General features: G+C 44.3%; 1 protein-coding gene across 2 annotated transcripts in view; it reads right to left on the bottom strand.

The window, feature by feature from the left end:
• tsnare1 (T-SNARE Domain Containing 1) overlaps positions 1 to 26745 on the bottom strand; it is a 1185173-nt gene that overhangs the window by 793778 nt on the left and 364650 nt on the right. For both annotated transcript variants that reach the window (XM_070876910.1, XM_070876900.1), the window contains exon 2: positions 19757 to 19889. In XM_070876910.1, coding sequence (XP_070733011.1) covers positions 19757 to 19841 — 85 coding nt within the window. In that variant the 5' untranslated portion in view covers positions 19842 to 19889. The remainder of the gene's footprint in view (positions 1 to 19756; positions 19890 to 26745) is intronic.

The following is a 26745-nucleotide window of genomic DNA, read 5'->3' as shown; positions in this document are numbered from 1 at the left end:
ACAGCGAAGGTTCACCAGATTAATTCCCAGGATGGCAGGACTGTCATATGAGGAGAGACTGGATCAACTGCGCTTGTATCCACTGGAGTTTAGAAGAATGAGAGGGGATCTCATAAAAACATATAAAATTCTGACAGGATTGGACAGGTTAGAGGCAGGAAGAATGTTCCCATTGCTGGGGAGTTCCACAACCAGGGGTCACAGTCTAAAAATAAGAGGTAAGCCATTTAGGACCGAGATGAGGAGAAACTGTGCAATTCTCTACCGCAGAACATTGTTGAGGCCATTTCGTTAGATATATTCAAAAGGGAGTTAGATATGGCCCTTACGGCCAAAGGGATCAAGGGGTATGGAGAGAAAGCAGGAAAGGGGTACAGAGGTTGAATGATCAGCCATGATCTTATTGAATGGCAGTGCAGGCTCGAAGGGCCGTATGGCCTGCTTCTGCACCTAATTTCGATGTTTCTATGTTTCTTCCTGTATCTAACCTGTCCAATAGAGAACTGGTTGGCAGACAGGAAGCAGAGAGTCGGGATAAACGGGTCCTTTTCAGAATGACAGGCAGTGACTAGTGGGGTGCCGCAGGGCTCCGTGTTGGGACCCCAGCATTTTACAATATACATTAATGATTTAGATGAAGGAATTGAGTGAAATATCTCCAAGTTTGCAGATGACACGAAACTGGGTGGCGGTGTGAGCTGTGAGGAGGATGCTAAGAGGCTGCAGGGTGACTTGGACAGGTTAGGTGTGTGGGCAAATGCATGGCAGATACAGTATAATGTGGATAAATATGAGGTTATCCACTTTGGGGGCAAAAACACGAAGGCAGATTATTATCTGAATGGCGGCAGATTGGAAAAGAGACCTGGGTGCAACGAGACCTGGGTGTCATCGTACATCAGTCATTGAAAATTGGCATGCAAGTACAGCAGGCGGTGAAGGCGGCAAATGGCATGTTGGCCTTCATAGCGAGAGGATTTCAGTATAGGAGCAGGGAGGTCTTACTGCAGTTGTATAGGGCCTTGGTGAGTCCACACCTTGAATATTGTGTACAGTTTTGGTCTCCTAATCTGAAGAAGGACGTTCTTGCTATTGAGGGAGTGCAGCGAAGGTTCACCAGACTGATTCCCAAGATGGCTGGACTGACTTATGAGGAGAGACTAGATCAACTGGGCCTTTATACACTGGAGTTTAGAAGGATGAGAGGAGATCTCATAGAAACATATAAAATTCTGATGGGACTGGACAGGTTAGATGCGGGAAGAATGGTCCTGATATTGGGGAAGTCCACAACCAGGTGACACAGGGGTAGGCCATTTAGGAGTGAGACAGTTGTTAACCTGTGGAATTCCCTACTGCAGAGTTGTTGATGCCAGTTCATTGGATATATTCAAGAGTGAGTTAGATATGGCCCTTATGGCTAAAGGGATCAAGGGGTATGGAGAGAAAGCAGGAAAGGGAATGATCAGCCATGATCTTATTGAATGGTGGTGCAGGCTCGAAGGGTTGAATGGCTACTCCTGTACCGATTTTCTATGTTTCTACGTAATACCGTCAGAATTTTATATGTTTCTATGAGATCCCTTCTCATTCTTCTAAATTCCAGTGAATATAAGCCTAGTCGATCCAGTCTTTCTTCATAGGTCAGTCCTGGCATCCCGGGAATCAGTCTGGTGAACCCTCGCTGCACTCCCTGAATAGCAAGAATGTCCTAACCTGTCCAAGTCACCCTGCAGCCCTATAGCATCCTCCTCACAGCTCACACTGCCACCCAGCTTAGTGTCATCTGCAAACTTGGAGATATTACATTCAATTCCTTTGTCCAAATCATTAATGTATATTGTAAATAGCTGGGGGCCCAGCACTGAACCTTGCGGTACCCCACTAGTCACTGCCTGCCATTCTGAAAAGGGCCCATTTATTGCTACTCTTTCTTCCTGTCTGCCAACCAGTTCTCTATCCATGTCAATACATTACCCCCAATACCATGTGCTTTAATTTTGCACACTAATCTCTTGTGTGGGACTTTGTCAAAAGCCTTTTGAAAGTCCAAATATACAACATCCACTGATTCTCCCTTATCCACTCGACTAGTTACATCCCCCAAGAATTCTAGAAGATTTGTCAAGCATGATTTCCCGTTCATAAATCCATGCTGAATTGGACCGATCCTGTCACTGCTTTCCAAATGCACTGCTATTACATCTTTAATAATTGTTTCCAACATTTTCCCCACTACCGATGTCAGGCTAACCAGTCTATAATTCCCTGTTTTCTCTCTCCCTCCTTTTTTAAAAAGTGGTGTTACATTAGCTACCCTCGAATCCATAGGAACTGATCTGGAGTCTATAGACTGTTGGAAAATGACCACCAATGCATCCACTATTTCAAGGGCCATTTCCTTAAGTACTCTGGGATTCAGACTATCAGGCCCTGAGGATTTATCGGCCTTCAATCCCATCAATTTCCCCAATACCATTTCCTGACTAATAAGGATTTCATTCAGTTCCTCCTTCTCGCTAGACCCTCCGTCCCCTAGTATTTCTGGAACGTTATTTGTGTCTTCCTCAGTGAAGACAAAACCAAAGTATTTGTTTAATTGGTCTGCCATTTCTTTGTTCCCCATTATAAATTCACCTGATTCTGACTGCAAGGGACCTACATTTGTCTTCACTAATCGTTTTCTCTTCACATACATATAGAAGCTTTTGCAGTCAATTTTTAAGTTCCCTGCAAGCTTACTCATCTACTCAATTTTCCCTCTCCTCATTGAACCCTTTGTTCTCCTCTGCTGGATTCTAAATTTCGTCCAGTCCTCAGGTTTGTCGCTTTTTCTGGCCAATTTATATGCCTCTTCCTTGGATTTGACACTATCCCTAATTTCCCTTGTTAGCCACAGTTGAGCCACCTTCCCCGTTTTATTTTTACGCCAGACAGGGATGTACAATTGTTGAAGTTCATTCACGTGATTTTTAAATGTCTGCCATTGCCTATCCACCATCAACCCTTTATTATCATTTGCCAGTCTATCCTAGCCAATTCACGTCTCATAAAGAAGTTACCTTTCTTTAAGAAGGAAAGTGAGGTAGAGAGGTGGAGAGGTTTAAGGAGGGAGTTCCAGAGCTTAGGTCCTAGGCAGCTGAAGACACGGCCACCGATAGCTGGTCGATTATAGTCAGGGATGCTCAAGAGGGCAGAATTTGAGGGGTGCAGATATCGTGGGGTGTTGATTCTGAAGGAGAATATAGAGGTAGAGAGAGGCGAGGCCATGGAGGGAGTTGAAAACAAGGATGAGAACTTTTAAAAGGGAGCCAATTGAGGACAGCGAGCCCATGGGGAAGATGGGTGAACGGGACTTGGTGCAAGTTAGTACACGGGCTGCCGAGTTTTGGATAACCTCAAGTTTACAGAAGTTAGAATGTGGGAATCCAGCCAGGAGTGCGTTCGAATAGTGAAGTCTAGAGGTAACAAAGACATGGATGATGGTTTGAGCAGCAGTTGAGCTGAGGTAAGTGCAGAGACAGGCGATGCTATGGAGGTGGAAATAGGCGGTCTTACTTATGCAGCGGTTATGTGGTTGGAAGCTCATTTCAGGGGCAAATATGATGCCAAGGTTGCGAATAAACAATGAAAGTAAACTAGCACGAAATATAAAAACAGATAGCAAGAGTTTCTATAGGTATACAAAAAGGAAGAGAGTGGCTAAAGCAAATGTTAGTCCCTTGGAGGACGAAACCGGGGAATTAGTAATGGGGAACATGGAGATCACAGAACTCTGAACAAATATTTTGGATCAGTCTTTACGGTAGAGGACACTAACAATATTCCAACACTGGATAGTCAAGGGGTTAAAGGGGGGGGGGGGGGGGAAGAGGTGAGGAACTGAACACAAACACAATCACAATCACTAAGGAGGTGGTACTCAGTAAGATAATGGGACTAAAGGCAGATAAATCCCCTGGACCTGATGGCTTGCATCCTGGGGTCTTAAGGGAAGTAGCGGCAGTGATTATGGATGCATTGATTGTAATTTACCAAAATTCCCTGGATTATGGGGAGGTCCCAGAAGATTGGAAAACTGCAAATGTAACACCCCTATTTAAAAAAGGAGGCAGACAAAAAGCAGGAAACTATAGACCAGTTAGACTAACATCACTCGTTGGGAAAATGTTGGAGTCCATTATTAAAGAAGCAGTAGCGGGACATTTGGAAAAGCAAAATTCGGTCAGGCAGAGTCAGCATGGATTTATGAAGGGGAAGTCATGTTTGACAAATTTGCTGGAGTTCTTTGAGGATGTAACAAACAGGGTGGATAAAGGGGAACCAGTGGATGTGGTGTATTTGGACTTCCAGAAGGTATTTGACAAGGTGCCACATAAAAGGTTACTGCACAATATAAAAGTTCACGGGGTTGGGGGTAATATATTAGCATGGATAGAGGATTGGCTAACTATCAGAAAACAGAGAATTGGGATAAATGGTTCATTCTCAGTAACTAGTGGGGTGCCAGAAGGATCAGTGCTGGGACCCCAATTATTTGCAATCTATATAAACGAATTGGAAGAAGGGACCAGTGTAACGTAGCCAAGTTTTCTGATGATACAAAGATGGGAGGAAAAGCAATGTGTATGGAGGCCACAAAAAATCTGCAAAAGGACATAGATAGCCTAAGTAGGTGGCAAACAATTTGGCAGATGGAGTATAATATTGGAAAGTGTGAGGTCATGCAGTTTGGCAGAACAAAATCAAAGAGCAAGTTAGTAATTAAAAAGATTGGAGAGTGCTGCAGGACCTGGCGGTACTTGTGCATGAAACACAAAAGTATAGTATGCAGATAAAGCAAGTAATCAGGAAGGCCAATGGAATCTTGGCCTTTATTGCAAAGGGGATGGAGTATAAAAGCAGGGAGGTCTTGCTTCAGTTATACAGGATATTGGTGAGGCCACATATGGAATACTGCGTGCAGTTTTGGTTTCCATATTTAAGAAAGGATAGACTTGCTTTGGAGGCAGTTCACAGAAGGTTCACTAAGTTGATTCCGGAGATGGGGGGGGTTGACTTATGAGGAAAGGTTGAGTAGGTTGGGCCTCGACACATAGAAACATAGAAACATAGAAAATAGGTGCAGGAGCAGACCATTCAGCCCTTCTAGCCTGCACCGCCATTCAATGAGTTCATGGCTGAACATGAAACTTCAGTACCCCCTTCCTGCTTTCTCGCCATACCCCTTGATCCCCCGAGTAGTAAGGACTTCATCTAACTCCCTTTTGAATATATTTAGTGAATTGGCCTCAACAACTTTCTGTGGTAGAGAATTCCACAGGTTCACCACTCTCTGGGTGAAGAAGTTTCTCCTCATCTCGGTCCTAAATGGCTAACCCCTTATCCTCAGACTGTGACCCCTGGTTCTGGACTTCCCCAACATTGGGAACATTCTTCCTGCATCTAACCTGTCTAAACCCGTCAGAATTTTAAACGTTTCTATGAGGTCCCCTCTCATTCTTCTGAACTCCAGTGAATACAAGCCCAGTTGATCCAGTCTTTCTTGATAGGTCAGTCCCGCCATCCCGGGAATCAGTCTGGTGAATCTTCGCTTCACTCCCTCAATAGCAAGAATGTCCTTCCTCAAGTTAGGAGACCAAAACTGTACACAATACTCCAGGTGTGGCCTCACCAAGGCCCTGTACAACTGTAGCAACACCTCCCTGCCCCTGTATTCAAATCCCCTCGCTATGAAGGCCAACATACCATTTGCTTTCTTAACCGCCTGCTGTACCTGCATGCTAACCTTCAATGATTGATGTACCATGACACCCAGGTCTCGTTGATCCTCCCCTTTTCCTAATCTGTCACCATTCAGATAATAGTCTGTCTCTCTGTTTTTACCACCAAAGTGGATAACCTCACATTTATCCACATTATACTTCATCTGCCATGCATTTGCCCACTCACCTAACCTATCCAAGTCACTCTGCAGCCTAATAGCAATCTCCTCGCAGCTCACACTGCCACCCAACTTAGTGTCATCCGCAAATTTGGAGATACTGCATTTAATCCCCTCGTCTAAATCATTAATGTACAATGTAAACAGCTGGGGGCCCAGCACAGAACCTAGCGGCACCCCACTAGTCACTGCCTGCCATTCTGAAAAGTACCCGTTTACTCCTATTCTTTGCTTCCTGTCTGACAACCAGTTCTCAATCCACGTCAGCACACTACCCCCAATCCCATGTGCTTTAAATTTGCACATTAATCTCTTGTGTGGGACCTTGTCGAAAGCCTTCTGAAAGTCCAAATATACCACATCAACTGGTTCTCCTTTGTCCACTTTACTGGAAACATCCTCAAAAAATTCCAGAAGATTTGTCAAGCATGATTTCCCTTTCACAAATCCATGCTGACTTGGACCTATCATGTCACCATTTTCCAGATGCACTGCTATGACATCCTTAATAATTGATTCCATCATTTTACATAGAAACATAGAAACATAGAAAATAGGTGCAGGAGTAGGCCATTCGGCCCTTCTAGCCTGCACCGCCATTCAATGAGTTCATGGCTGAACATGCAACTTCAGTACCCCATTCCTGCTTTCTCACCATACCCCTTGATTTCCCTAGTAGTAAGGACTTCATCTCACTCCTTTTTGAATATATTTAGTGAATTGGCCTCAACAACTTTCTGTGGTAGAGAATTCCACAGGTTCACCACTCTCTGGGTGAAGAAATTCCTCCTCATCTCAGTCCTAAATGGCTTCCCCCTTATCCTTAGACTGTGTCCCCTGGTTCTGGACTTCCCCAACATTGGGAATATTCTTCCTGCATCTAACCTGTCTAACCCCGTCAGAATTTTAAACGTTTCTATGAGGTCCCCTCTCATTCTTCTGAACTCTAGTGAATACAAGCCCAGTTGATCCAGTCTTTCTTGATAGGTCAGTCCCGCCATCCCGGGAATCAGTCTGGTGAACCTTCGCTGCACTCCCTCAATAGCAAGAATGTCCTTCCTCAGGTTAGGAGACCAAAACTGTACACAATACTCCAGGTGTGGCCTTACCAAGGCCCTGTACAATTGTAGCAACACCTCCCTGCCCTTGTACTCAAATCCCCTCGCTATGAAGGCCAACATGCCATTTGCTTTCTTAACCGCCTGCTGTAGCTGCATGCCAACCTTCAATGACTGATGTACCATGACACCCAGGTCTCTTTGCACCTGCCCTTTTCCTAATCTGTCACCATTCAGATAATAGTCTGTCTCTCTGTTTTTACCACCAAAGTGGATAACCTCACATTTATCCACATTATACTTCATCTGCCATGCATTTGCCCACTCACCTAACCTATCCAAGTCGCTCTGCAGCCTCATAGAATCCTCCTTGCAGCTCACACTGCCACCCAACTTAGTGTCATCCGCAAATTTGGAGATACTACATTTAATCCCCTCGTCTAAATCATTAATGTACAGTGTAAACAGCTGGGGCCCCAGCACAGAACCTTGCGGTACCCCACTAGTCACTGCCTGCCATTCTGAAAAGTCCCCATTTACTCCTACTCTTTGCTTCCTGTCTGACAACCAGTTCTCAATCCATGTCAGCACACTACCCCCAATCCCATGTGCTTTAACTTTGCACATTAATCTCTTGTGTGGGACCTTGTCGAAAGCCTTCTGAAAGTCCAAATATACCACATCAACTGGTTCTCCCTTGTCCACTCGACTGGAAACATCCTCAAAAAATTCCAGAAGATTTGTCAAGCATGATTTCCCTTTCACAAATCCATGCTGACTTGGACCTATCATATTACCTCTTTCCAAATGCACTGCGATGACATCCTTAATAATTGATTCCATCATTTTACCCACTACTGAGGTCAGGCTGACCGGTCTATAATTCCCTGTTTTCTCTCTCCCTCCTTTTTTAAAAAGTGGGGTTACATTGGCTACCCTCCACTCCATAGGAACTGATCCAGAGTCAATTGAATGTTGGAAAATGACTGTCAATGCATCCGCTATTTCCAAGGCCACCTCCTTAAGTACTCTGGGATGCAGTCCATCAGGCCCTGGGGATTTATCGGCCTTCAATCCCATCAATTTCCCCAACACAATTTCCCGACTAATAAAGATTTACCTCAGTTCCCCTCCTTACTAGACCCTCTGACCCCTTTTATATCCGGAAGGTTGTTTGTATCCTCCTTAGTGAATACCAAACCAAAGTACTTGTTTAATTGGTCTGCCATTTCTTTGTTCCCCGTTATGACTTCCCCTGATTCTGACTGCAGGGGACCTACGTTTGTCTTTACTAACCTTTTTCTCTTTACATACCTATAGAAACTTTTGCAATCCACCTTAATGTTTCCTGCAAGCTTCTTCTCGTACTCCATTTTCCCTGCCCTAATCAAACCCTTTGTCCTCCTCTGCTGAGTTCTAAATTTCTCCCAGTCCCCAGATTCACTGCTATTTCTGGTCAATTTGTATGCCACTTCCTTGGCTTTAATACTATCCCTGATTTCCCTAGAAAGCCACGGTTAAGCCACCTTCCCTTTTTTATTTTTACGCCAGACAGGAATGTACAATTGTTGTAATTCATCCATGCGGTCTCTAAATGTCTGCCATTGCCCATCCACAGTCAACCCCCTAAGTATCATTCGCCAATCTATCCTAGCCAATTCACGCCTCATACCTTCAAAGTTACCCTTCTTTAAGTTCTGGACCATGGTCTCTGAATTTACTGTTTCATTCTCCATCCTAATGCAGAATTCCACCATATTATGGTCACTCTTCCCCAAGGGGCCTCGCACAATGAGATTGCTAATTAATCCTCTCTCATTACACAACACCCAGTCTAAGATGGCCTCCCCCCTAGTTGGTTCCTCAACATATTGGTCTAGAAAACCATCCCTTATGCACTCCAGGAAATCCTCCTCCACCGTATTGCTTCCAGTTTGGCTAGCCCAATCTATGTGCATATTAAAGTCACCCATTATAACTGCTACACCTTTATTGCATGCACCCCTAATTTCCTGTTTGATGCCCTCCCCAACATCTCTATTACTGTTTGGAGGTCTGTACACAACTCCTACTAACGTTTTTTGCCCTTTGGTGTTCTGCAGCTCTACCCATATAGATTCCACATCATCCAAGCTAATGTCTTTCCTAACTATTGCATTAATCTCCTCTTTAACCAACAATGCTACCCCACCTCCTTTTCCTTTTATTCTATCCTTCCTGAATGTTGAATACCCCTGAATGTTGAGTTCCCAGCCCTGATCATCCTGGAGCCACGTCTCCGTAATTCAGAAGAATGAGAGGTGATCTGATCGAAAAGTATAAGATTATGAGGGGGGCTTGACAAGGTGGATGCAGAAAGAATGTTTCCATTGATAGGGGAGACTAGAACTAGTGGGCATAATCTTAGAATAAGGGGCCCCCATTTAAAGCTGAAATTTCTTCTCTCAGAGGGTTGTAAATCTTCGGAATTCGCTGCCTCAGAGAATTGTGGAAGCTGGGACATTGAATAAATTTAACACAGAAACAGACAGTTTCTTAAACGATAAGCGGATAAGGGGTTATGGGGAGTGGGCAGGGAAGTGGACCTGAGTCCACGATCGGATCAGCCATGATCATATTAAATGGCGGAGCAGGCTCGAGGGGCTGTATGGCCTACTCCTGCTCCTTGTGTTATAGAAACATAGAAACATAGGTGCAGGAGTAGGCCATTCAGCCCTTCTAGCCTGCACCGCCATTCAATGAGTTCATGGCTAAACGTGCAACTTCAGTACTCGCTTCCTGCTTTCTCGCCATACCCCTTGATCCCCCTAGTAGTAAGGCCTTCATCTAACTACTTTTTAAATATATTTAGTGAATTGGCCTCAACAACTTTCTGTGGTGGAGAATTCCACAGGTTCACCACTCTCTGGGTGAAGAAGTTTCTCCTCATCTCGGTCCTAAATGGCTTACCCCTTATCCTTAGACTGTGACCCCTGGTTCTGGACTTCCCCAACATTGGGAACATTCTTTCTGCATCTAACCTGTCTAAACCCGTCAGAATTTTAAACGTTTCTATGAGGTCCCCTCTCATTCTTCTGAACTCCAGTGAATACAAGCCCAGTTGATCCAGTCTTTCTTGATAGGTCAGTCCCACCATCCTGGGAATCTGTCTGGTGAACCTTCGCTGCACTCCCTGAATAGCAAGAATGTCCTTCCTCAAGTTAGGAGACCAAAACTGTACACAATACTCCAGGTGTGGCCTCACCAAGGCCCTGTACAACTGTAGCAATACCTCCCTGCCCCTGTACTCAAATCCCCTCGCTATGAAGGCCAACATGCCATTTGCTTTCTTAACCGCCTGCTGTACCTGCATGCCAACCTTCAATGACTGATGTACCATGACACCCAGGTCTCGTTGCACTTCCCCTTTTCCTAATCTGTCACCATTCAGATAATAGTCTGTCTCTCTGTTTTTACCACCAAAGTGGATAACCTCACATTTATCGACATTATACTTCATCTGCCATGCATTTGCCCACTCACCTAACCTATCCAAGTCACTCTGCAGCCTCATAGCATCCTCCTCGCAGCTCACACTGCCACCCAACTTAGTGTCATCCGCAAATTTGGAGAAACTACATTTAATTCCCTCGTCTAAATCATTAATGTACAATGTAAACAGCTGGGGCCCCAGCACTAAACCTTGCGGTACCCCACTAGTCACTGCCTGCCATTCTGAAAAGTGCCCATTTACTCCTACTCTTTGCTTCCTGTCTGACAACCAGTTCTCAATCCACGTTAGCACACTACCCCCAATCCCATGTGCTTTAACTTTGCACATTAATCTCTTGTGTTTGACTGTGTCGAAAGCCTTCTGAAAGTCCAAATATACCACATTAACTGGTTCTCCCTTGTCCACTTTACTGGAAACGTCAAAAAATTCCAGACGATTTGTCAAGCATGATTTCCCTTTCACAAATCCATGCTGACTTGGACCTATCATGTCACCTCTTTCCAAATGCGCAGCTATGACATCCTTAATAATTGATTCCATCATCTTACCCACTACCGAGGTCAGGCTGACCGGTCTATAATTCCCTGTTTTCTCTCTCCCTCCTTTTTTAAAAAGTGAGGTTACATTGGCTACCCTCCACTCGATAGGAACTGATCCAGAGTCAATGGAATGTTGGAAAATGACTGTCAATGCATCCGCTATTTCCAAGGCCACCTCCTTAAGTACTCTGGGATGCAGTCCATCAGGCCCTGGGGATTTATCAGCCTTGAATCCCATCAATTTCCCCAACACAATTTCCCGACTAATAAAGATTTCTCTCAGTTCCTTCTCCTTACTAGACCCTCTGACCCCTTTTATATCCGGAAGGTTGTTTGTGTCCTCCTTAGTGAATACCGAACCAAAGTACTTACTTGTTCAATTGGTCTGCCATTTCTTTGACTTTCCCTGATTCTGACTGCAGGGGACCTACGTTTGTCTTTACTAACCTTCTTCTCTTTACATATCTATAGAAACTTTTGCAATCCGTCTTAATGTTCCCTGCAAGCTTCTTCTCGTACTCCATTTTCCCTGTCCTAATCAAACCCTTTGTCCTACTCTGCTGAGTTCTAAATTTCTCCCAGTCCCCGGGTTCGCTGCTATTTCTGGCCAATTTGCATGCCACTTCCTTGGCTTTAATACTATCCCTGATTTCCCTTGATAGCCACGGTTGAGCCACCTTCCCTTTTTTATTTTTATGCCAGACAGGAATGTACGATTGTTGTAGTTCATCCATGCGGTCTCTAAATGTCTGCCATTGCCCATCCACAATCAACCCCTTAAGTATCATTCACCAATCTATCCTAGCCAATTCACGCCTCATACCTTCAAAGTTACCCTTCTTTAAGTTCTGGACCATGGTCTCTGAATTAACTGTTTCATTCTCCATCTAATGCAGAATTCCACCATATTATGGTCACTCTTCCCCAAGGGGCCTCGCACAACGAGATTGCTAATTAACCCTCTCTCATTACACAACACCCAGTCTAAGATGGCCTCCCCGCTAGTTGGTTCCTCGACATATTGGTCTCGAAAACCATCCCGTATGCACTCCAGGAAATCCTCCTCCACCGTATTGCTTCCAGTTTGGCTAGCCCAATCTATGTGCATATTAAAGTCACCCATTATAACTGCTGCACCCCTAATTTCCTGTTTGATGCCCTCCCCAACATCACTGCTACTGTTTGGAGGTCTGTACAAGTCCCACTAACGTTTTTTGCCCTTTGGTGTTCTGCAGCTCTACCCATATAGATTCCACATCATCCAAGCTAATGTCTTTCCTAACTAATACATTAATCTCCTCTTTAACCAGCAATGCTACCCCACCTCCTTTTCCTTTTATTCTCTACTTCCTGAATGTTGAATACCCCTGGATGTTGAGTTCCCAGCCCTGATCATCCTGGAGCCACGTCTCCGTAATCCCAATCACATCATATTTGTTGACATCTATTTGCACAGTTAATTCATCCACCCTATTACGTATATTCCTTGCATTAAGACACAAAGCATTCAGGCTTGTTTTTTTAACACCCTTTGTTCTTTTAGAATTTTGCTGTACAGTGGCCCTTTTTGTTCTTTTTCTTGGCTTTCTCTGCCCTCCACTTTTCCTCATCTCCTTTCTGTCTTTTGCTTTTGTCTCCTTTTTGTTTCCCTCTGTCTCCCTGCATTGGTTCCCATCCCCCTGCCATATTAGTTTAACTCCTCCCCAACAGCACTAGCAAACACTCCCCCTAGGACATTGGTTCCGGTCCTGCCCAGGTGCAGACCGTCCGGTTTGTACTGGTCCCACCTCCCCCAGAACCGGTTCCAATGCCCCAGGAATTTGAATCCCTCCCTGCTGCACCACTGCTCAAGCCACATATTCATCTGCGCTATCCTGCGATTCCTACTCTGACTAGTACGTGGCACTGGTAGCAATCCCGAGATTACTACTTTTGAGGTCCTACTTTTTAATTTAGCTCCTAGCTCCTTAAATTCGTTTCGTAGAACCTCATCCCTTTTTTTAAACCTATGTCGTTGGTACCAATGTGCACCACGACAACTGGCTGTTCTCCTCCCTTTTTAGAATGTCCTGCACCCGCTCCGAGACATCCTTGACCCTTGCACCAGGGAGGCAACATACAATCCTGGAGTCTCGGTTGCGGCCGCAGAAACGCCTATCTATTCCCCTCATAATTGAATCCCCTATCACTATCGCTCTCCCACTCTTTTTCCTGCCCTCCTGTGCAACAGAGCCAGCCACGGTGCCATGAACGTGGCTGCTGCTGCCCTCCCCTGATAAGTCATCCCCCTCAACAGCACTCAAAGCAGTGTATCTGTTTTGCAGGGGGATGACCTGCACTACCTTCCTTGCACTACTCTTCCTGCTGGTCTTCCATTCCCTAGCTGGCTGTGGATCCTTCTCCTGTGGTAAGACCAACTCGCTACACGTGCTACTCACGTCGTTCTCAGCATCGTGGATGCTCCAGAGTGAATCCATCCTCATCTCCAGTTCCGCAACGTGGTCAGTCAGGAGCTGGAGGCGGATACACTTCCCGCACACGTAGTCATCAGGGACACCGGAAGTGTCCCTGAGTTCCCACATGGTACAGGAGGAGCATATCACGTGACCGAGCTCCCCTGCCATGACTTAACCCTTAGATACACTTAAATTGGCAACAACAATGTTAAAAGTTACTGACTGATATAAAAAAGAAAGAAAAAAAGCTACTCACCAATCACCAGCCAATCACTTACCCCCTTGGCTGTGACGTCACCTTTCTGTTTCTTTCTACTTCTTTTTTGCCCTCTCCCTGTAGCTGTACCGGCTCGCCTTTTGTAGGCCTCTCACCGACCCCGGACTCACGTCTCTCCACCCACCTCCCATTGCCTCTCGCCGACCCCGGACTCACGTCTCTCCATGCACCTCCCGACGCCTCTCGCGGCCTTTTGTCGGCCTCTCACATCTCTCCACGCACCGCCCGACGCCTCTCGCAGTTGCGTTCTTTTCGTATGGTTCAACCTCAGAGAAATGCCAGGAAAAGGGATGGATTCGGGGGCTCAGGAACGGAGTTTGTGGCCGGGATCAAAGACAATGGCATCGGTCTTCCCAATATTTAATTGGAGCAAATTTCTGCTCATCCAGGACTGGATGTCGGACAAGCAGTCCGACAATTTTGAGACCGTGGAGGGGTCGAGAGAAGTAGTGGAGAAGTAGAGCTGGGTGTCGTCAGCGTGCATGTGAAAACTGACGCCTTGTTTTCAGATGATGTTGCCAAGGGGCAGCATGTAAATGAGAAATAGGAGGGGACAAGGATAGATCCTTGGGGTCACCAGAGGTAACGATGCAGGAGCAGGATGAGAATCCATTGCAGGTGATTCTCTAGCTACGATTAGATAAATAAGAATGGAAACAAGCAAGTGCTGTCCCTTGATGGTGGAGAGGCGTTGGAGGAGGATGGTGTGGTCAACCGTGCCAAAGGCTTCAGACAGGTTGAGAAGGACGAAGAGGGGTAGTTTACTTTTGTCACAGTCACATAGCACGGCATTTTTGACTTTGACAAGAGCCGTTTCGGTGCTGTGGCAGGGGCGGAAAACTGATTGGAGTGATTCAAATATGGAGTTTCGGCAAACATGGACACTGATTTGGGAGGTGACAACATGTTAAAGGAATTTGGAGAGGTATGGGAGGTTTGATATGGGACGGTCGTTTGCAAGGACGGAGGGGCCAAGGGTTGGTTTTTTTTGAGGAGAATGGTGGTGAGTTAACATGGGAGCCAGGAAGGGAAGTTGGGTGTTCAGCAGTTTCATGGAGTTCGGGTCAAGGGAGCAGGAGGTGGGTCTCAGGCACAAGATGAGCTCGGAGAGAGCATGACACAAGGTTGGAGAGAAACGAGAGAAAGATGCATGTTCAGGGCAAGGGTGGGGGGATCTTTGGAGAAAATTTGGCCCGGTGGGCTAGGGGAAAGGAGGGACGTAGCAGAGCCAGCTGACCGGATGGTCTCAATCTTAGTGACAAAGAAGCGCAAAGTACAGCTTATAGGAAGTAAACAATGTAAAAGGTGTAAGGTTTTACACATTAGAAGAATGCAAGATACACTCAATGAATGGCTTCAAACTGTCTAAAAAAAGAGGCTGAGAAAGGAGTGATTATAGATTCAACATGTCCTGTCGTTGTGGAGCAATAATCAATAAAGTGAACAGAACACTGCCAAACCAAGAGAGAACAAACCAAAGGAAGTCAGCTGGAACAATAGAGTGCTTCTGATCCACTTATATCCTGAGTGCGAGGTCTAGTTCACCAAAGTTCAAGGAAAATATCCAAGTGCTGAACGTGATAAACAGAAGAGTCAAGCAGATAACACAATGTTAAAAGGGCTCTTTATTCAGGACAGGCTACAAAATGTGGACTTTCAGGCTTGAATGGAGGTGAATGAGAGAGGATTGTAAAGAGGCCTATCATACTAAGCAGAATAGAAAATAAATGAGTTAGAGTAGAATAGTGAGTCTTCATTTCAATTCAGCAAGAACGTAGGTTGGAAGAAATGCATTTCTCACTTAGAAACGGAATCCTCTTAACTTTGTACAGCTTAGCTGTGGAGGAAGTCCACATATAACACAACCACATCTAACACTGAATTGTTTCAACGTCAAAGGCACACAGGAATTTTTGATAAAAGTCCAATATAAATTTCAATGCCCTTCTACCCTGTTTCAATTTATCCTGATCACTTTACATGTCTTTCTTTTTCTTCTTTAGGGTCTTCCCGCTCCTTTCCTTCTCTCTCTTCCTGATTACAGTGCCAGCTGTGGCTCAGTGGGTAGCACCCTTGCCTCGGAGTCAGAAGGTTGTGGATTCAAGTCCCACTCCAGTGACTGTGCTGCCTTTTGGATGAGATATTAAACAGAGGTCCTCCCTGCCCTCTCAAGTGGACATAAAAGGTCCTTTGCCACTATTTTGAAGAGCAGGGGAGTTCTCCCAGTGTCCTAGCCAATATTTATCCTTCAATCAATATCACTAAAAACAGATTATCTGATCATTACCATATTGCTGTTTGTGGGAGCTTGCTGTGTGCAGCTTGGCTGCCCCATTTCCTACATTATAACAGTCGCTACACTTCACAAAGTATTTCATTGGCTGTGAAGCATTTTGGGACGTCTGGTGGTTGTGAAGAGCGCTATGTAAATGCAGGTCTTTCTTTTAAGCTGTTGATCTACATTACCTTCCAGTTCTGATAAAGGGTTATACCTGTCCCTGAAACAGTAACTTTTTTTTTCCCTTTTGCCATAGATGTTGCTTGAGCTGTTGTGTTTCCAGATTCCCATGTCTGCAGTATTCTAATCATCTCAAGTTTTACAATGCGTAGCTCAGTTAAGAACTATAAAGAAGGTGCTCCTCTGCTGTTTGGATTAAGGTGAATTGTTGTGGTTGCCCAGAGGTACAATACTCTGTATTTAACCCATGTTATACCTGATGTGAGAGTGCCCGATACTGAAAGTGGGTGCCAAGCAGAGAAAAATGTTCCATTCTCTATCACGGACATCCATTTCCTTGAGCAAAATAATTCATTCAAATGTATTTTTTTTAAAAAAGAGAAAGAACAGAAGTAAAGGTGCTACAAAGCAAAAATACTGAAATTACACATTTATCAAATGGCCTCCCTCTTATATCTTTGTCACCTTTATAAATAGGAATATAGGAACAGGAGAAGGCCATTCAGTCCATCGAGCCCGTTCTGCCATTCAATGAGATCATGGCTGATCTGCCATTCAATGAGATCATGGCTGATGTGACCGAATTTCATGCATATCCCTTAATACCTTTGATTAACCAAAATCGATCAATCTCCAGATTCAAAATTAACAATTGATCTAGCTTCAACTACCATTTGCTGAAGAGAGTTCCAAACTTCCAAACTTCCACCACACTTTGCATGTCGAAATGTTTCCGAATTTCACTCCTTAAATGCCTGACTCTAATGTTTAGGTTCTGTCCCCTCGTCCAAGATTTCCCCAACCAGCGGAAATAGTTTATTTCTATTCACCCTATCAGTTCCCCTTAATATCTTGAAAACTTCAATCAAATCACCCTTAACCTTCTAAATTCCAGTGAATACAATCCAAATTTGCATATTCTCTCCTTTTAATTTAACCCTTGCAGTCCTGGTATCATTTCAGTAAATCTATGCTGTACTCCCTCTAAGGTCAATATATCCTTCCTAAGGTGTGATGCTCAGAATTGTAGCACAGTACTCCAGGTGTGGTCTAATCAGAGCTTTGTGTAGATCAGCATGACTTCTAACCTCTAGATATAAAGGTCAGCAGTCCATTAGCATTTTTGATTATTTTTTTTGTAACTGTTCATAACATTTAAAGATCTATATACATATACCACCTAAGTCTGTTTGGACCTCTACTGCTTCTAGCTTTTCACCATCTACTAAGTACTCTGCTCTATCCTTTTTAGGTCCTAAGTGAATGACCTCACACTTGCATATATTGAAATCGATTTGTCACAGTTTTGCCCATTCACTTTATTAATATCTCTTTGTAATGTTATGCTTCCATCTACACTGCTTACAATGCCGCCTATCTTTGTGTCATCGGCAAACTTGGATATATGGTTCTCTATCCTGTCATCTAATCGTTAATAAATACAGTGAATAGTTGACGCCCTAACACAGATCACTGTGTGATGCCAAGAGTTACATCCTGTCAATTAGATTGCGTGCCCATTATCCCTGCTCTCTGTCTCCTGCCGCTCAGCCAATTTTCTAACCAGGTCAATAATTTGCCCTCAATTCCATGTTCTTCAACTTTAGCTAAAGTCTCTTTTGAGGGACTTTATCTAAGGCCATATAAATAACATCCATAGACATTCTCCAGTCCACTACTTTAGTCACCTCTTCAAAAAATTCTATCAGGTTCGTAAGGCATGACCTACACTTTAAAAATCCATGTTGGCTCTCTGAGTAGTTTGCTGACAAGTCCTATAACCATTTTAACAGATTATAATACAGGTTGAATCTCCCTTATCCAGAACTCCCTTATTCGGAACCACTCCTCATCCAGAATCATTCCCGGCCATCGGGTGGCGTATGCGCAGAACTCCGACATGAACAAATGAAGTCCTTCCTTGCTGCCGACTCCCGCAATCGCTGGCCTGACCCCGCGATCCACTGCCCCCCTCCATGATCTCTCTGCATCACTCCCAGCCCCAAGCCAGCCAGCCTCGATATCCCCTTGCTCAGTACCTGTACCATCCAAATTAACGTGACCTCCCCTCGTCCGGCAAAATCTCTTATCCAGAACAGGCCAGGTCCCGAGAGTTCCAGATAAAGGAGGTTCAACCTGTACATTCTTTAGGTTACAGAGGTGATAATACAAGAAATGTTGTAATATTTAATATAGTGACTGGCCCAGTGGAATCTACACACTTAAAATGCACAACATAACAGTCCCGTAACAGTCACAGCAGAGAAATTAGAACACAGATAGCTGGACGAAAAAAGACTAAGGTCCATTCAGTTCGCCTTCTACCATCCTGTTAGTCGCATAATACAACGATACTGTTGCTGTCTAATCATGGCAATCAATCTCCATCAATTAGTCTACAACAGACTCAGACATGAAGCAAGGAAAAATCCCAGTGGTGGAGAGCTTTGGGAACCATAGGTCCAAAGTCACCCATTCCTCCCAAGAAAGCTACACTTACTATATGTCATGTCTCTAATTAATCAAACACTGTAGACCAAAATATTATATTCTGAAAGAAACTTATCTAATTTTCCTTTGAATGAATCAACACTACAGCATCAGCTTCCACCATTTCCCTGGGGAGTCTGTTCCATGGATTGGCCACTCGCTCAGGAAAATAATGTTTCCGCAAATTGTGAATTTTATTTCTGGCTGCAGAACTTACCCGATGTTTAGGCAAGTTCATATAGGTCAGCAAGCAGGAAACAGAATTGCTCAGCCAGTTCGTGGCCAGAAAATTCCAAGGCGTTTTGACTCTGCGGTAAATGGAATGTTGGCCTTTATTGCAAGGAGGATGGAGTATAAAAGTAGGAATGTCTTGATACAACTATACAGGGTGTTGGTGAGACCACACCTTCTGCGCAGCAGAGCAGGTCTCCAGACGTCCTGGTTAACCCTTGCCACTGGATAAAGGCCTAGCTCTGTCAAGCAACGGTCACCACATATTAAAAAAATTCACGCACAGGCATCTTCCACACCCTCAATTGGAGTTCTGGACTGGAACACTGGGTCTTTCATCAAAACACCTGTGAACTCGTGGAAGCAAGTCATCCTCGTTCGAGGGACCGCCTATGATGATGATGATGTGTCTGTATTAGCCGCTGCTAGTTCTGTTGTCCCTGGTGGAGCTCAGGAAACGACTACTCCTCCTCATCAGCCTACACTGCTGCTGAAGGCAGGGATGGTTTTGTGTAATGCAGAAAAGTAAAAAAATAAACTCTGAGGGACACATTTGTGATGTGAGAAAAATATAATATTTCCACGAAGTGTTGCTCCCTGGCAATGTCAGTGTGTCAGATGTAGGGCATTGTAGCTTTGAATTTTGCTCAAGGTTGAACTGATTGAATATTCTGATTATGGTAGAAATGATGTACCTTGCCAGTGCTCCAGACAAGCAGTAAATGCATCAGACACTTACTTGTGGATTGATCATCAAACAGAAAAGATCTATGAAATATTCTGGAAAGGTTATCAAATGGTGAGATTTACCTAAAGGCTGATATCCTTGCCTGGAAGGTCCTCCAAATGGATTCCGTCCACTGAAGCTGCTGCCATCGATAGCTCCATATGACATTTTTGCTGTGTGAATGGAAGTCTGAAGAGTCCACACCTCTGAGAACAGCTGGAAAGCACACAGGTCAATATAGATATTAGATAGCATTCAAAATATAATTCTTCCTCAAGACTACTACAGTAATTTTATTTATTAATTAGATTGCTGCAAGCTAATGTTTTAAACAATCAAGATTCAAAACTGAAGACTAAAGCAATGGGTGGAGAACTGAAGATTTTGTTAAGGATTAGGAATAGGAGATTAAAACAATAAGTCTTTCCCTTTCAGAGAGAGCAACCTCACCATCTTACCATGTCCCACAATTCTCTCTCTATCGCTCAAAATGCAGTGTGCAATAAGACAGTGATAGAGTAATCCTCAAACTTGAAATAATAATCTCATTTACATACTCGCATTTACATACATGTTCAACTCAAAGTCAGCACTAAAGTATAGGGAAAATCTTATGTGCAGTAAGCCTCTTCGGTAGTTACCATGATAGTGTAGTCACTTTTTTTTAAAACTGGGACAATTTGGCGAAGACCACGGTCCGGGACATCAAAGATGAAAACATCAACATAGAAGATGTTGAGGTACATCAGGAACAGGTGATTATGTAATGTTCAGCATGGGTTTCAAAACCCTGGAAAATATACAACAGGAGTCTGGAGTTCTGGGAGAGGTTTCGTTACAACCAGAAGTCTCAATTTCCACATAAGGGATTTAGGGAGAAGGATAAGCATGTAGGGTGAACTATTTGCAGCTTAGAGGGAACAGAAAATGCAGAGTAGCAATGATCCTAGCAGTATTGATAAAATAAAGAGGCTTAGAGGGTTGAGAGAGAGAGATAGGAGAGAGAAAGGGGGACAGAAAGCAAGAGAGGGAGAGTGAGAGAGGGAAAGAGAGAGAGGGAAAGAGAGAGAGGCACACGGATGGAGAGAGGCATGGAGAGAGAGGCAGAGAGAGAGGCATAGAGAGAGGGGAATAGAGAGAGGAGCGCATGGAGAGAGAGTGAGAGGGGTAGAGAGGGAGTGATAGAGGGGCAGAGGGAGAGTGATAGAGGGGCAGAGGGAGAGTAAGAGAGGGACAGGGAGAGTAAGAGAGGGGCAGAGGGAGAGTGAGAGGGGAAGAGAGCATTGGGAGAATGAGAGAGGATAGAGAGAGTGAGAGGGAGGCATGAGTGAAAGAGAGGGCGAGGGATGAGAGGCGGTGGGGGGAGGAAGAAGGGAGACTTGCTTTTTACCAGTTTATATCTATGGATAGAAATTTAATGGTGCACAGATTTAATTTTTCAATCTTCCTTAGCTTCTTATATGCGACTACACTTCAAGATTCACAGGTTTTAGCCTCATAACTGTCTTCTAACATTAGGGATCGGTCTCATGGCCCTTACTTGTTAAAATACAATGTTAGTTACCAATACCAAGAACTTTGCAGAGATGCAAATGTAATTGGCCGACTCCACCCCTGCCTCAGACCATCTGCTGCTGAAACTCTCATCTTTGCCTTTGTTATCTCTGGACTTGACTATTTTAGTGCTCTTCTGGCTGGCCTCTCATCTTCCACCCTCCATAAACTTGAGGTCATCCAAAACTCTGTTGGCCGTATCCTAACTCGCACAAAGTCGCGTTCACCCATCACCCGTGTGCTCGCTGACCTACATTAGTTCCCGGTCTGGCAATGCCTCGATTTTAAGATTCTCATCCTGGTTTTCAAATCCCTTGCATGGTCTCGCCCCTCCCTATCTCTGTAACCTCCACCAGCCCTACAACCCTCCGAGATCTCTGCGCCACGCCAATTCTGGCCTCTTGTGCATCCCCGATTTTAATCGCTCCACCATTGGCAGCTGTGCCTTCAGCTAGCTAGGGCCTAAGCTCTGGAATTCCTTCCCTGCACCTCTCTGTCGCTCTACCTCTCTCTCCTCCTTTAAAACACTTCTCAAAATCTACCTCTGCCCAAGCTTTTGGTCATCTGTCCTAATATGTCCTTACTTGGATCGGTGTCAAATTCTGTTTGATAACGCTACTGTGAAACACCTTGGGACACTTTACTATATTGAAGACCCTCTATAAATACAAGTTGTTGTATAAAAAAAGCCTCAAAAAGTCAAATTTGCCATACATTTATTCCAACCTACAATGATAGCTAGAGAGAACACTGACAATGGTGCATCTATCCTCCCCATGGATTTGCAGGATCTTGCAGAGACAGCGCTGGTGATATTTCTCCAGCGCTTTGAGCAAGAGCATCCGGGAGGGCGCTGAGCACCTCGAGTCTCGTCGCCAAGATCATGCAGAAACCAAGCGCAGACATCGGAAGGAGCGTGCGGCAAACCAGATTCCCCAGCCACCCTTTCCTTCAACGACTGTCTGTCCCACCTGTGACAGAGATTGTAATTCATGTATTGAACTGTACAGCCACCTGAGAACTCACTTTTAGAGTGAAAGCAAGTCTTTCTTGATTTCGAGGGACTGCCCTATGATGAGCTAGAGAATCAAAAGCCAAACTTCACACCATGTTTATGAACTACAAATTGAAAATTCGTATCAAATACATTTTGCAATATTTGGGCAGGACCCAACTATCACAAAGTTTAATGGATAGCAAACATTTCTGGAAAAGATGTAAAGAGGCTTTCGTCAGACATATGTTAAGAAAACAGAGTTTAGTTGGAGAGAGCTGGATGAAACCAAAGGCCTTCTCTTGTTCTTGTTGTATTTGCTGTGAGGAAGCTGCAAAAGGTGTTGATGAAAGACATTAATAACATGAATGATTAATAGAATATTTGCGAGGTCGTAAAAGGCATTACAGCCGTGTAATATGACAAATAATAGTAAGTGTTAATGGTGAAATAATTAGGACACAATGCAGGTTGAAGGGTAGTACTTTTGAATAAGGGTGAATGAAGAATTATAGTCTGTGGCAGCTACTTTATTATTCGTATATTCAAGACTGCTGGTAGAGATGAAGGGTGCAGCTAATTTTTAATCAAAGCAATGCCTTGGATGTTAGTAAAATCCATGTACACTATATTATTGTGAAATGTAATCAAAATATTACATCCACAGGAATAAAACTAAGGGAGAAAGAAGGGAAGAAAAGAACGAAAGGAAGAATGTGCATTTATATAGCATCTTTCACAACCTCAGGCTATCCCAAAGCACTTGACAGCCAATGAAGTACTTTTGAAATGTAGTCATTGTTGTAATATTGAGAAAGGCAGCAGCCAATTTGCACACAAGGTCCCACAAGCAGCAATATGATAATGACCAGCTAATCTGTTTTTTGTGCAGTTGATTGAGGGATAAATACCGGGGAGAACTCCTCTGCTCTTCTTCGAATAGTACCATGGTATCATTTATGTCCACCGGAGAGGCCTCGGTTTATCGTCTCATCCGAAAGACGGCACCTTCCGACAGTACAGCACTCCATCAGTACTGCATAGAAGTGTCAGCCTAGATTATGTGTTCAAGTCTCGACATTGGGCCTTGAATCCACAGCTTTATGACTCGGAGGTGAAAATGTCACCTCCGAAAATGTCACCACTGAACCACGGCTGAAACCACAATATATGGACATTATTTCCCTTTGTCAATGTTGCAGAAAGTGATCAACATACTCAAGGGTCACCAAACCGCTGAGAATTCACACAGGTTGAATTTCTGTTTGCTCAGCATGGAGTGCATGTAGTAACACGCCCATTCCTCCAAATGACTTAAGTGCAGAGATGCAGATTGGTAACGTGGAGGCCCCCAAATGTAAACAGCTGTCCTTCTGGAGTTTAATCACACAAAACCATGCAGCACTGTTCACCAGAGGAGGCTCACAGAGGAGAACACCCTGCTGATCCCTAAAGTCAGAGCCATGAGGAACAACTTGACGAACTAGATGCTTCAGCCTAAATAAAACTTGAGATTTTATAGAGTTGACCGAGAAATCAAACCCATTCAGATACTCAACAAGAGGGCAAGGGTTCAAGGTTGCGAATGGCAAATTTGGAACATACATCAAAAAATATTTCTTTACACGGAAGACTAACCCTTTAGGGAAGGAAATCTGTCGCCCTTACCTGGTCTGGCCTTCGTGTGACTTCAGAACCACAGTAAGGTGGTTGGCTCTTAACCGCGCTCTGAAATGGCCCAGCAAGCGACTCATTGTCTCACCACTTTCTCGAGAGCAATTAGGGATAGACACAGGAATTTACAGCGCAAAAGGAGGCCATTTTGGCCCATCGTATCCGCGCCAGCTGACAAAGAGCCTCACGGCCCTTGGTCAGCAGCCCTAAAGGTTACATATAAACCTATGAACAATGACGGAAAGGCAAAGAGCACCCAGTCCAACCAGTCCGCCTCACACAACTATGACACATTCTACACTCCACCTCAACCAGAGCCATGCGATCTCCTGGGAGAGGCAAATAAATCGTGGGATGGGCAATAAATGCTGGCCTTGCCAGCGCGCTCCCATCCCATCAACGAATAAACAATAACTACAGTTCAGTTGCCAAGAAGAATGATTTAGGCTAGGACAGTGAAATCATTTTACAACAATTAGATGCTGCATTGGAAATCAGTAGGGTTGATATTCTGGAAGCGCGAGATTACATGGATTAAAGGGCCTTCTTGGTCCCAATCTATTTTATGAAGAGAAAACAAAATGGAGAAAATCATCATCATCATAGGCAGTCCCCCAAAATCGAGGAAGACTTGCTTCTACTCTAAAAGTGAGTTCTCAGGTGCTGTATAGTCCAATATGGGAATTACAGTCTCTGTCACAGGTGGGGCCCTCCCGGATGCTCTTCCTCCACTTTGGGTGGTCTTGAGCCAGGGATCCCCACGTGCCGGTGGGCACTTTATCAAGAAGGATTTGAGGGTGTCCTTGAAACGTTTCCTCTGCCCACCTAGGGCTCGCTTGCTGTGACAGAGCTCCGACTGGAGCGCTTGCTTTGGGAGTCCCGTGTCTGGCATGTAGACAACGTGGCCCTCCCAAAGGAGCTGGTCGAGTGTGGTCAGTGCTGCAATGCTGGGGATGTTGGCCTGAGCAAGAACACCGACGTTGATGTGTCTATCCTCCCAGTGGATCTGCAGGATCTTGCGGAGGCAGCGTTGGTGGTACTTCTCCAGCGTGAGGAGATCTCTTCTGTGTATAGCCCACGTCTGAGAAAATAAACTTCAAGTAACACCATTCAAAATTTTACCCCACTCCAGTTTTAGATCTGGCAAAAGACAACAACGCTAGAGTATCACTCTTAAATTCTATATTAATCTTTACCCACATACATTATATGTCGCACCAAGTCCCGCTCACCCATCACCCCTGTGCTCGCTGACCTATGTTGGATCCGGTTAAGCAGGTTAAGCAACGCCTCAATTTCAAAATTCTCATTCTTGTTTACAAATCCCTCCATGGCCTTGTCCCTCCCTATTTCTAATTTATTTCAGCCTCACAACGCCCCCGTCACCCCCCTCCCCTCCCCTCCGAGATGTCTGCGCTCCTCAAATTCTGCCCTCTTGAGCATCCCTGATTATAACTGCTCAACCATTAGTGGCCGTGCCTTCAGCTGCCTAGGCCCCAAGCCATAGAACTCCCTCACTAAACTTCTCTGCCTCTCTGCCTCGTTTAAGACGCTCTTTAAGACTACCTCTTTGATCAAGCTTTTGGTCATCTGCTGTAATTTCTTCTTATGTGGCTCGGTGTCAATTTTTTTTTTATCTTATTGCACTCCTGTGAAGTGAATTGGGATGTTTTACTACGTTAAAGGTGCTATATAAATACAAGTTGTTGCTGTCAGTGAAATCAAATGCCATGCGTCGAAGATAGATGAGGTTGGTATGTCCGTGATGGATAGGGTTACATGCCTCGAGTGTGGGCGTGATTGACCATTGTTACAGCACATTGTTATTACTCTGCAACTCACCGTGTTATCCTTGACCTTCGAGTGCTTAATGCCAATATTGGTTATTCAAGATGAAAAGTGTCCCTTTTCTCCTTACTATGAATATCTCCTTGATATTCACAAAACATGGTAAAAAGATGAAATGTAGTGAAATCTACTGCCCATTTCTGAACTATGAAAGACAGTAAAAAAAATAAAGGAAAGCTTCAAGGTAAGCACGAAGATCAATCACATCACTTCAACCTTGAAAATTTGATGTGAAGGAGGATATGATGCTGGGCCCAGCAACTTATCGACTTATTGCAAAGCTCAATGTCACTAAAATGATAGATTTCAAAGACAGGTATTTAAAAAGTCACAAGTAACAAGGGTTCTGAAGAGTATACATTATTTTGTTCAGACCTACACTTACTTTAAACCTCATTATGGAGCAACGGTCTAGTCATAATCCTCGACCATATAAAATAAAACTTTGCTAAATTCCCTGCAGTTACACATGGGAAACTGAGCAAATAGGATACCAATCCAGATTTTACCTTGCTTGGCAGCTAAATCAAGATGCATCCTACCCCAACAACATTCCATCGTGAAAACAAGTCATCTCCTAACAAGGATGTTAAAACAACTGGCTCGTCCTTCCTTGGAGAGCGAGGTTCATGGGGCATGGCTGGATTATTAGTGACAGAGAAGTGAAGACAGTGTGAAGAGCAGAATAATGAGAAGCTGCTTCTATGAGACATTGGCAGATAGGCTTTTTCAATTAAGGATACAGTGGGTGGTGGGGAGGAAACAGCAGTTGGCCAGTCTGACTGGGGAGTCAAAGCTCTGCCAAGTTGTTGCCATGGCAACATCAGGCAGCCGCCCTCCTTTCCCACAGGCCATTAGTGTCTCAGGGCATTTACAAGGTATTCCTTTCATCCATCAGGATTTGGTTAAAACTTCCAAATGATTTTGTTTCGTTTTAGTGTAATGGAACTATTTGTTTGTGAAACTCGCCTTTCAGAACTTCAGTTTTGGTGTACCTCGCGA

The sequence above is a fragment of the Pristiophorus japonicus genome, chromosome 1 (assembly GCF_044704955.1).
Source record: "Pristiophorus japonicus isolate sPriJap1 chromosome 1, sPriJap1.hap1, whole genome shotgun sequence".
NCBI classification, from domain to species: domain Eukaryota; kingdom Metazoa; phylum Chordata; class Chondrichthyes; family Pristiophoridae; genus Pristiophorus; species Pristiophorus japonicus.
This window is presented reverse-complemented; position numbering and strand designations above follow the sequence as displayed.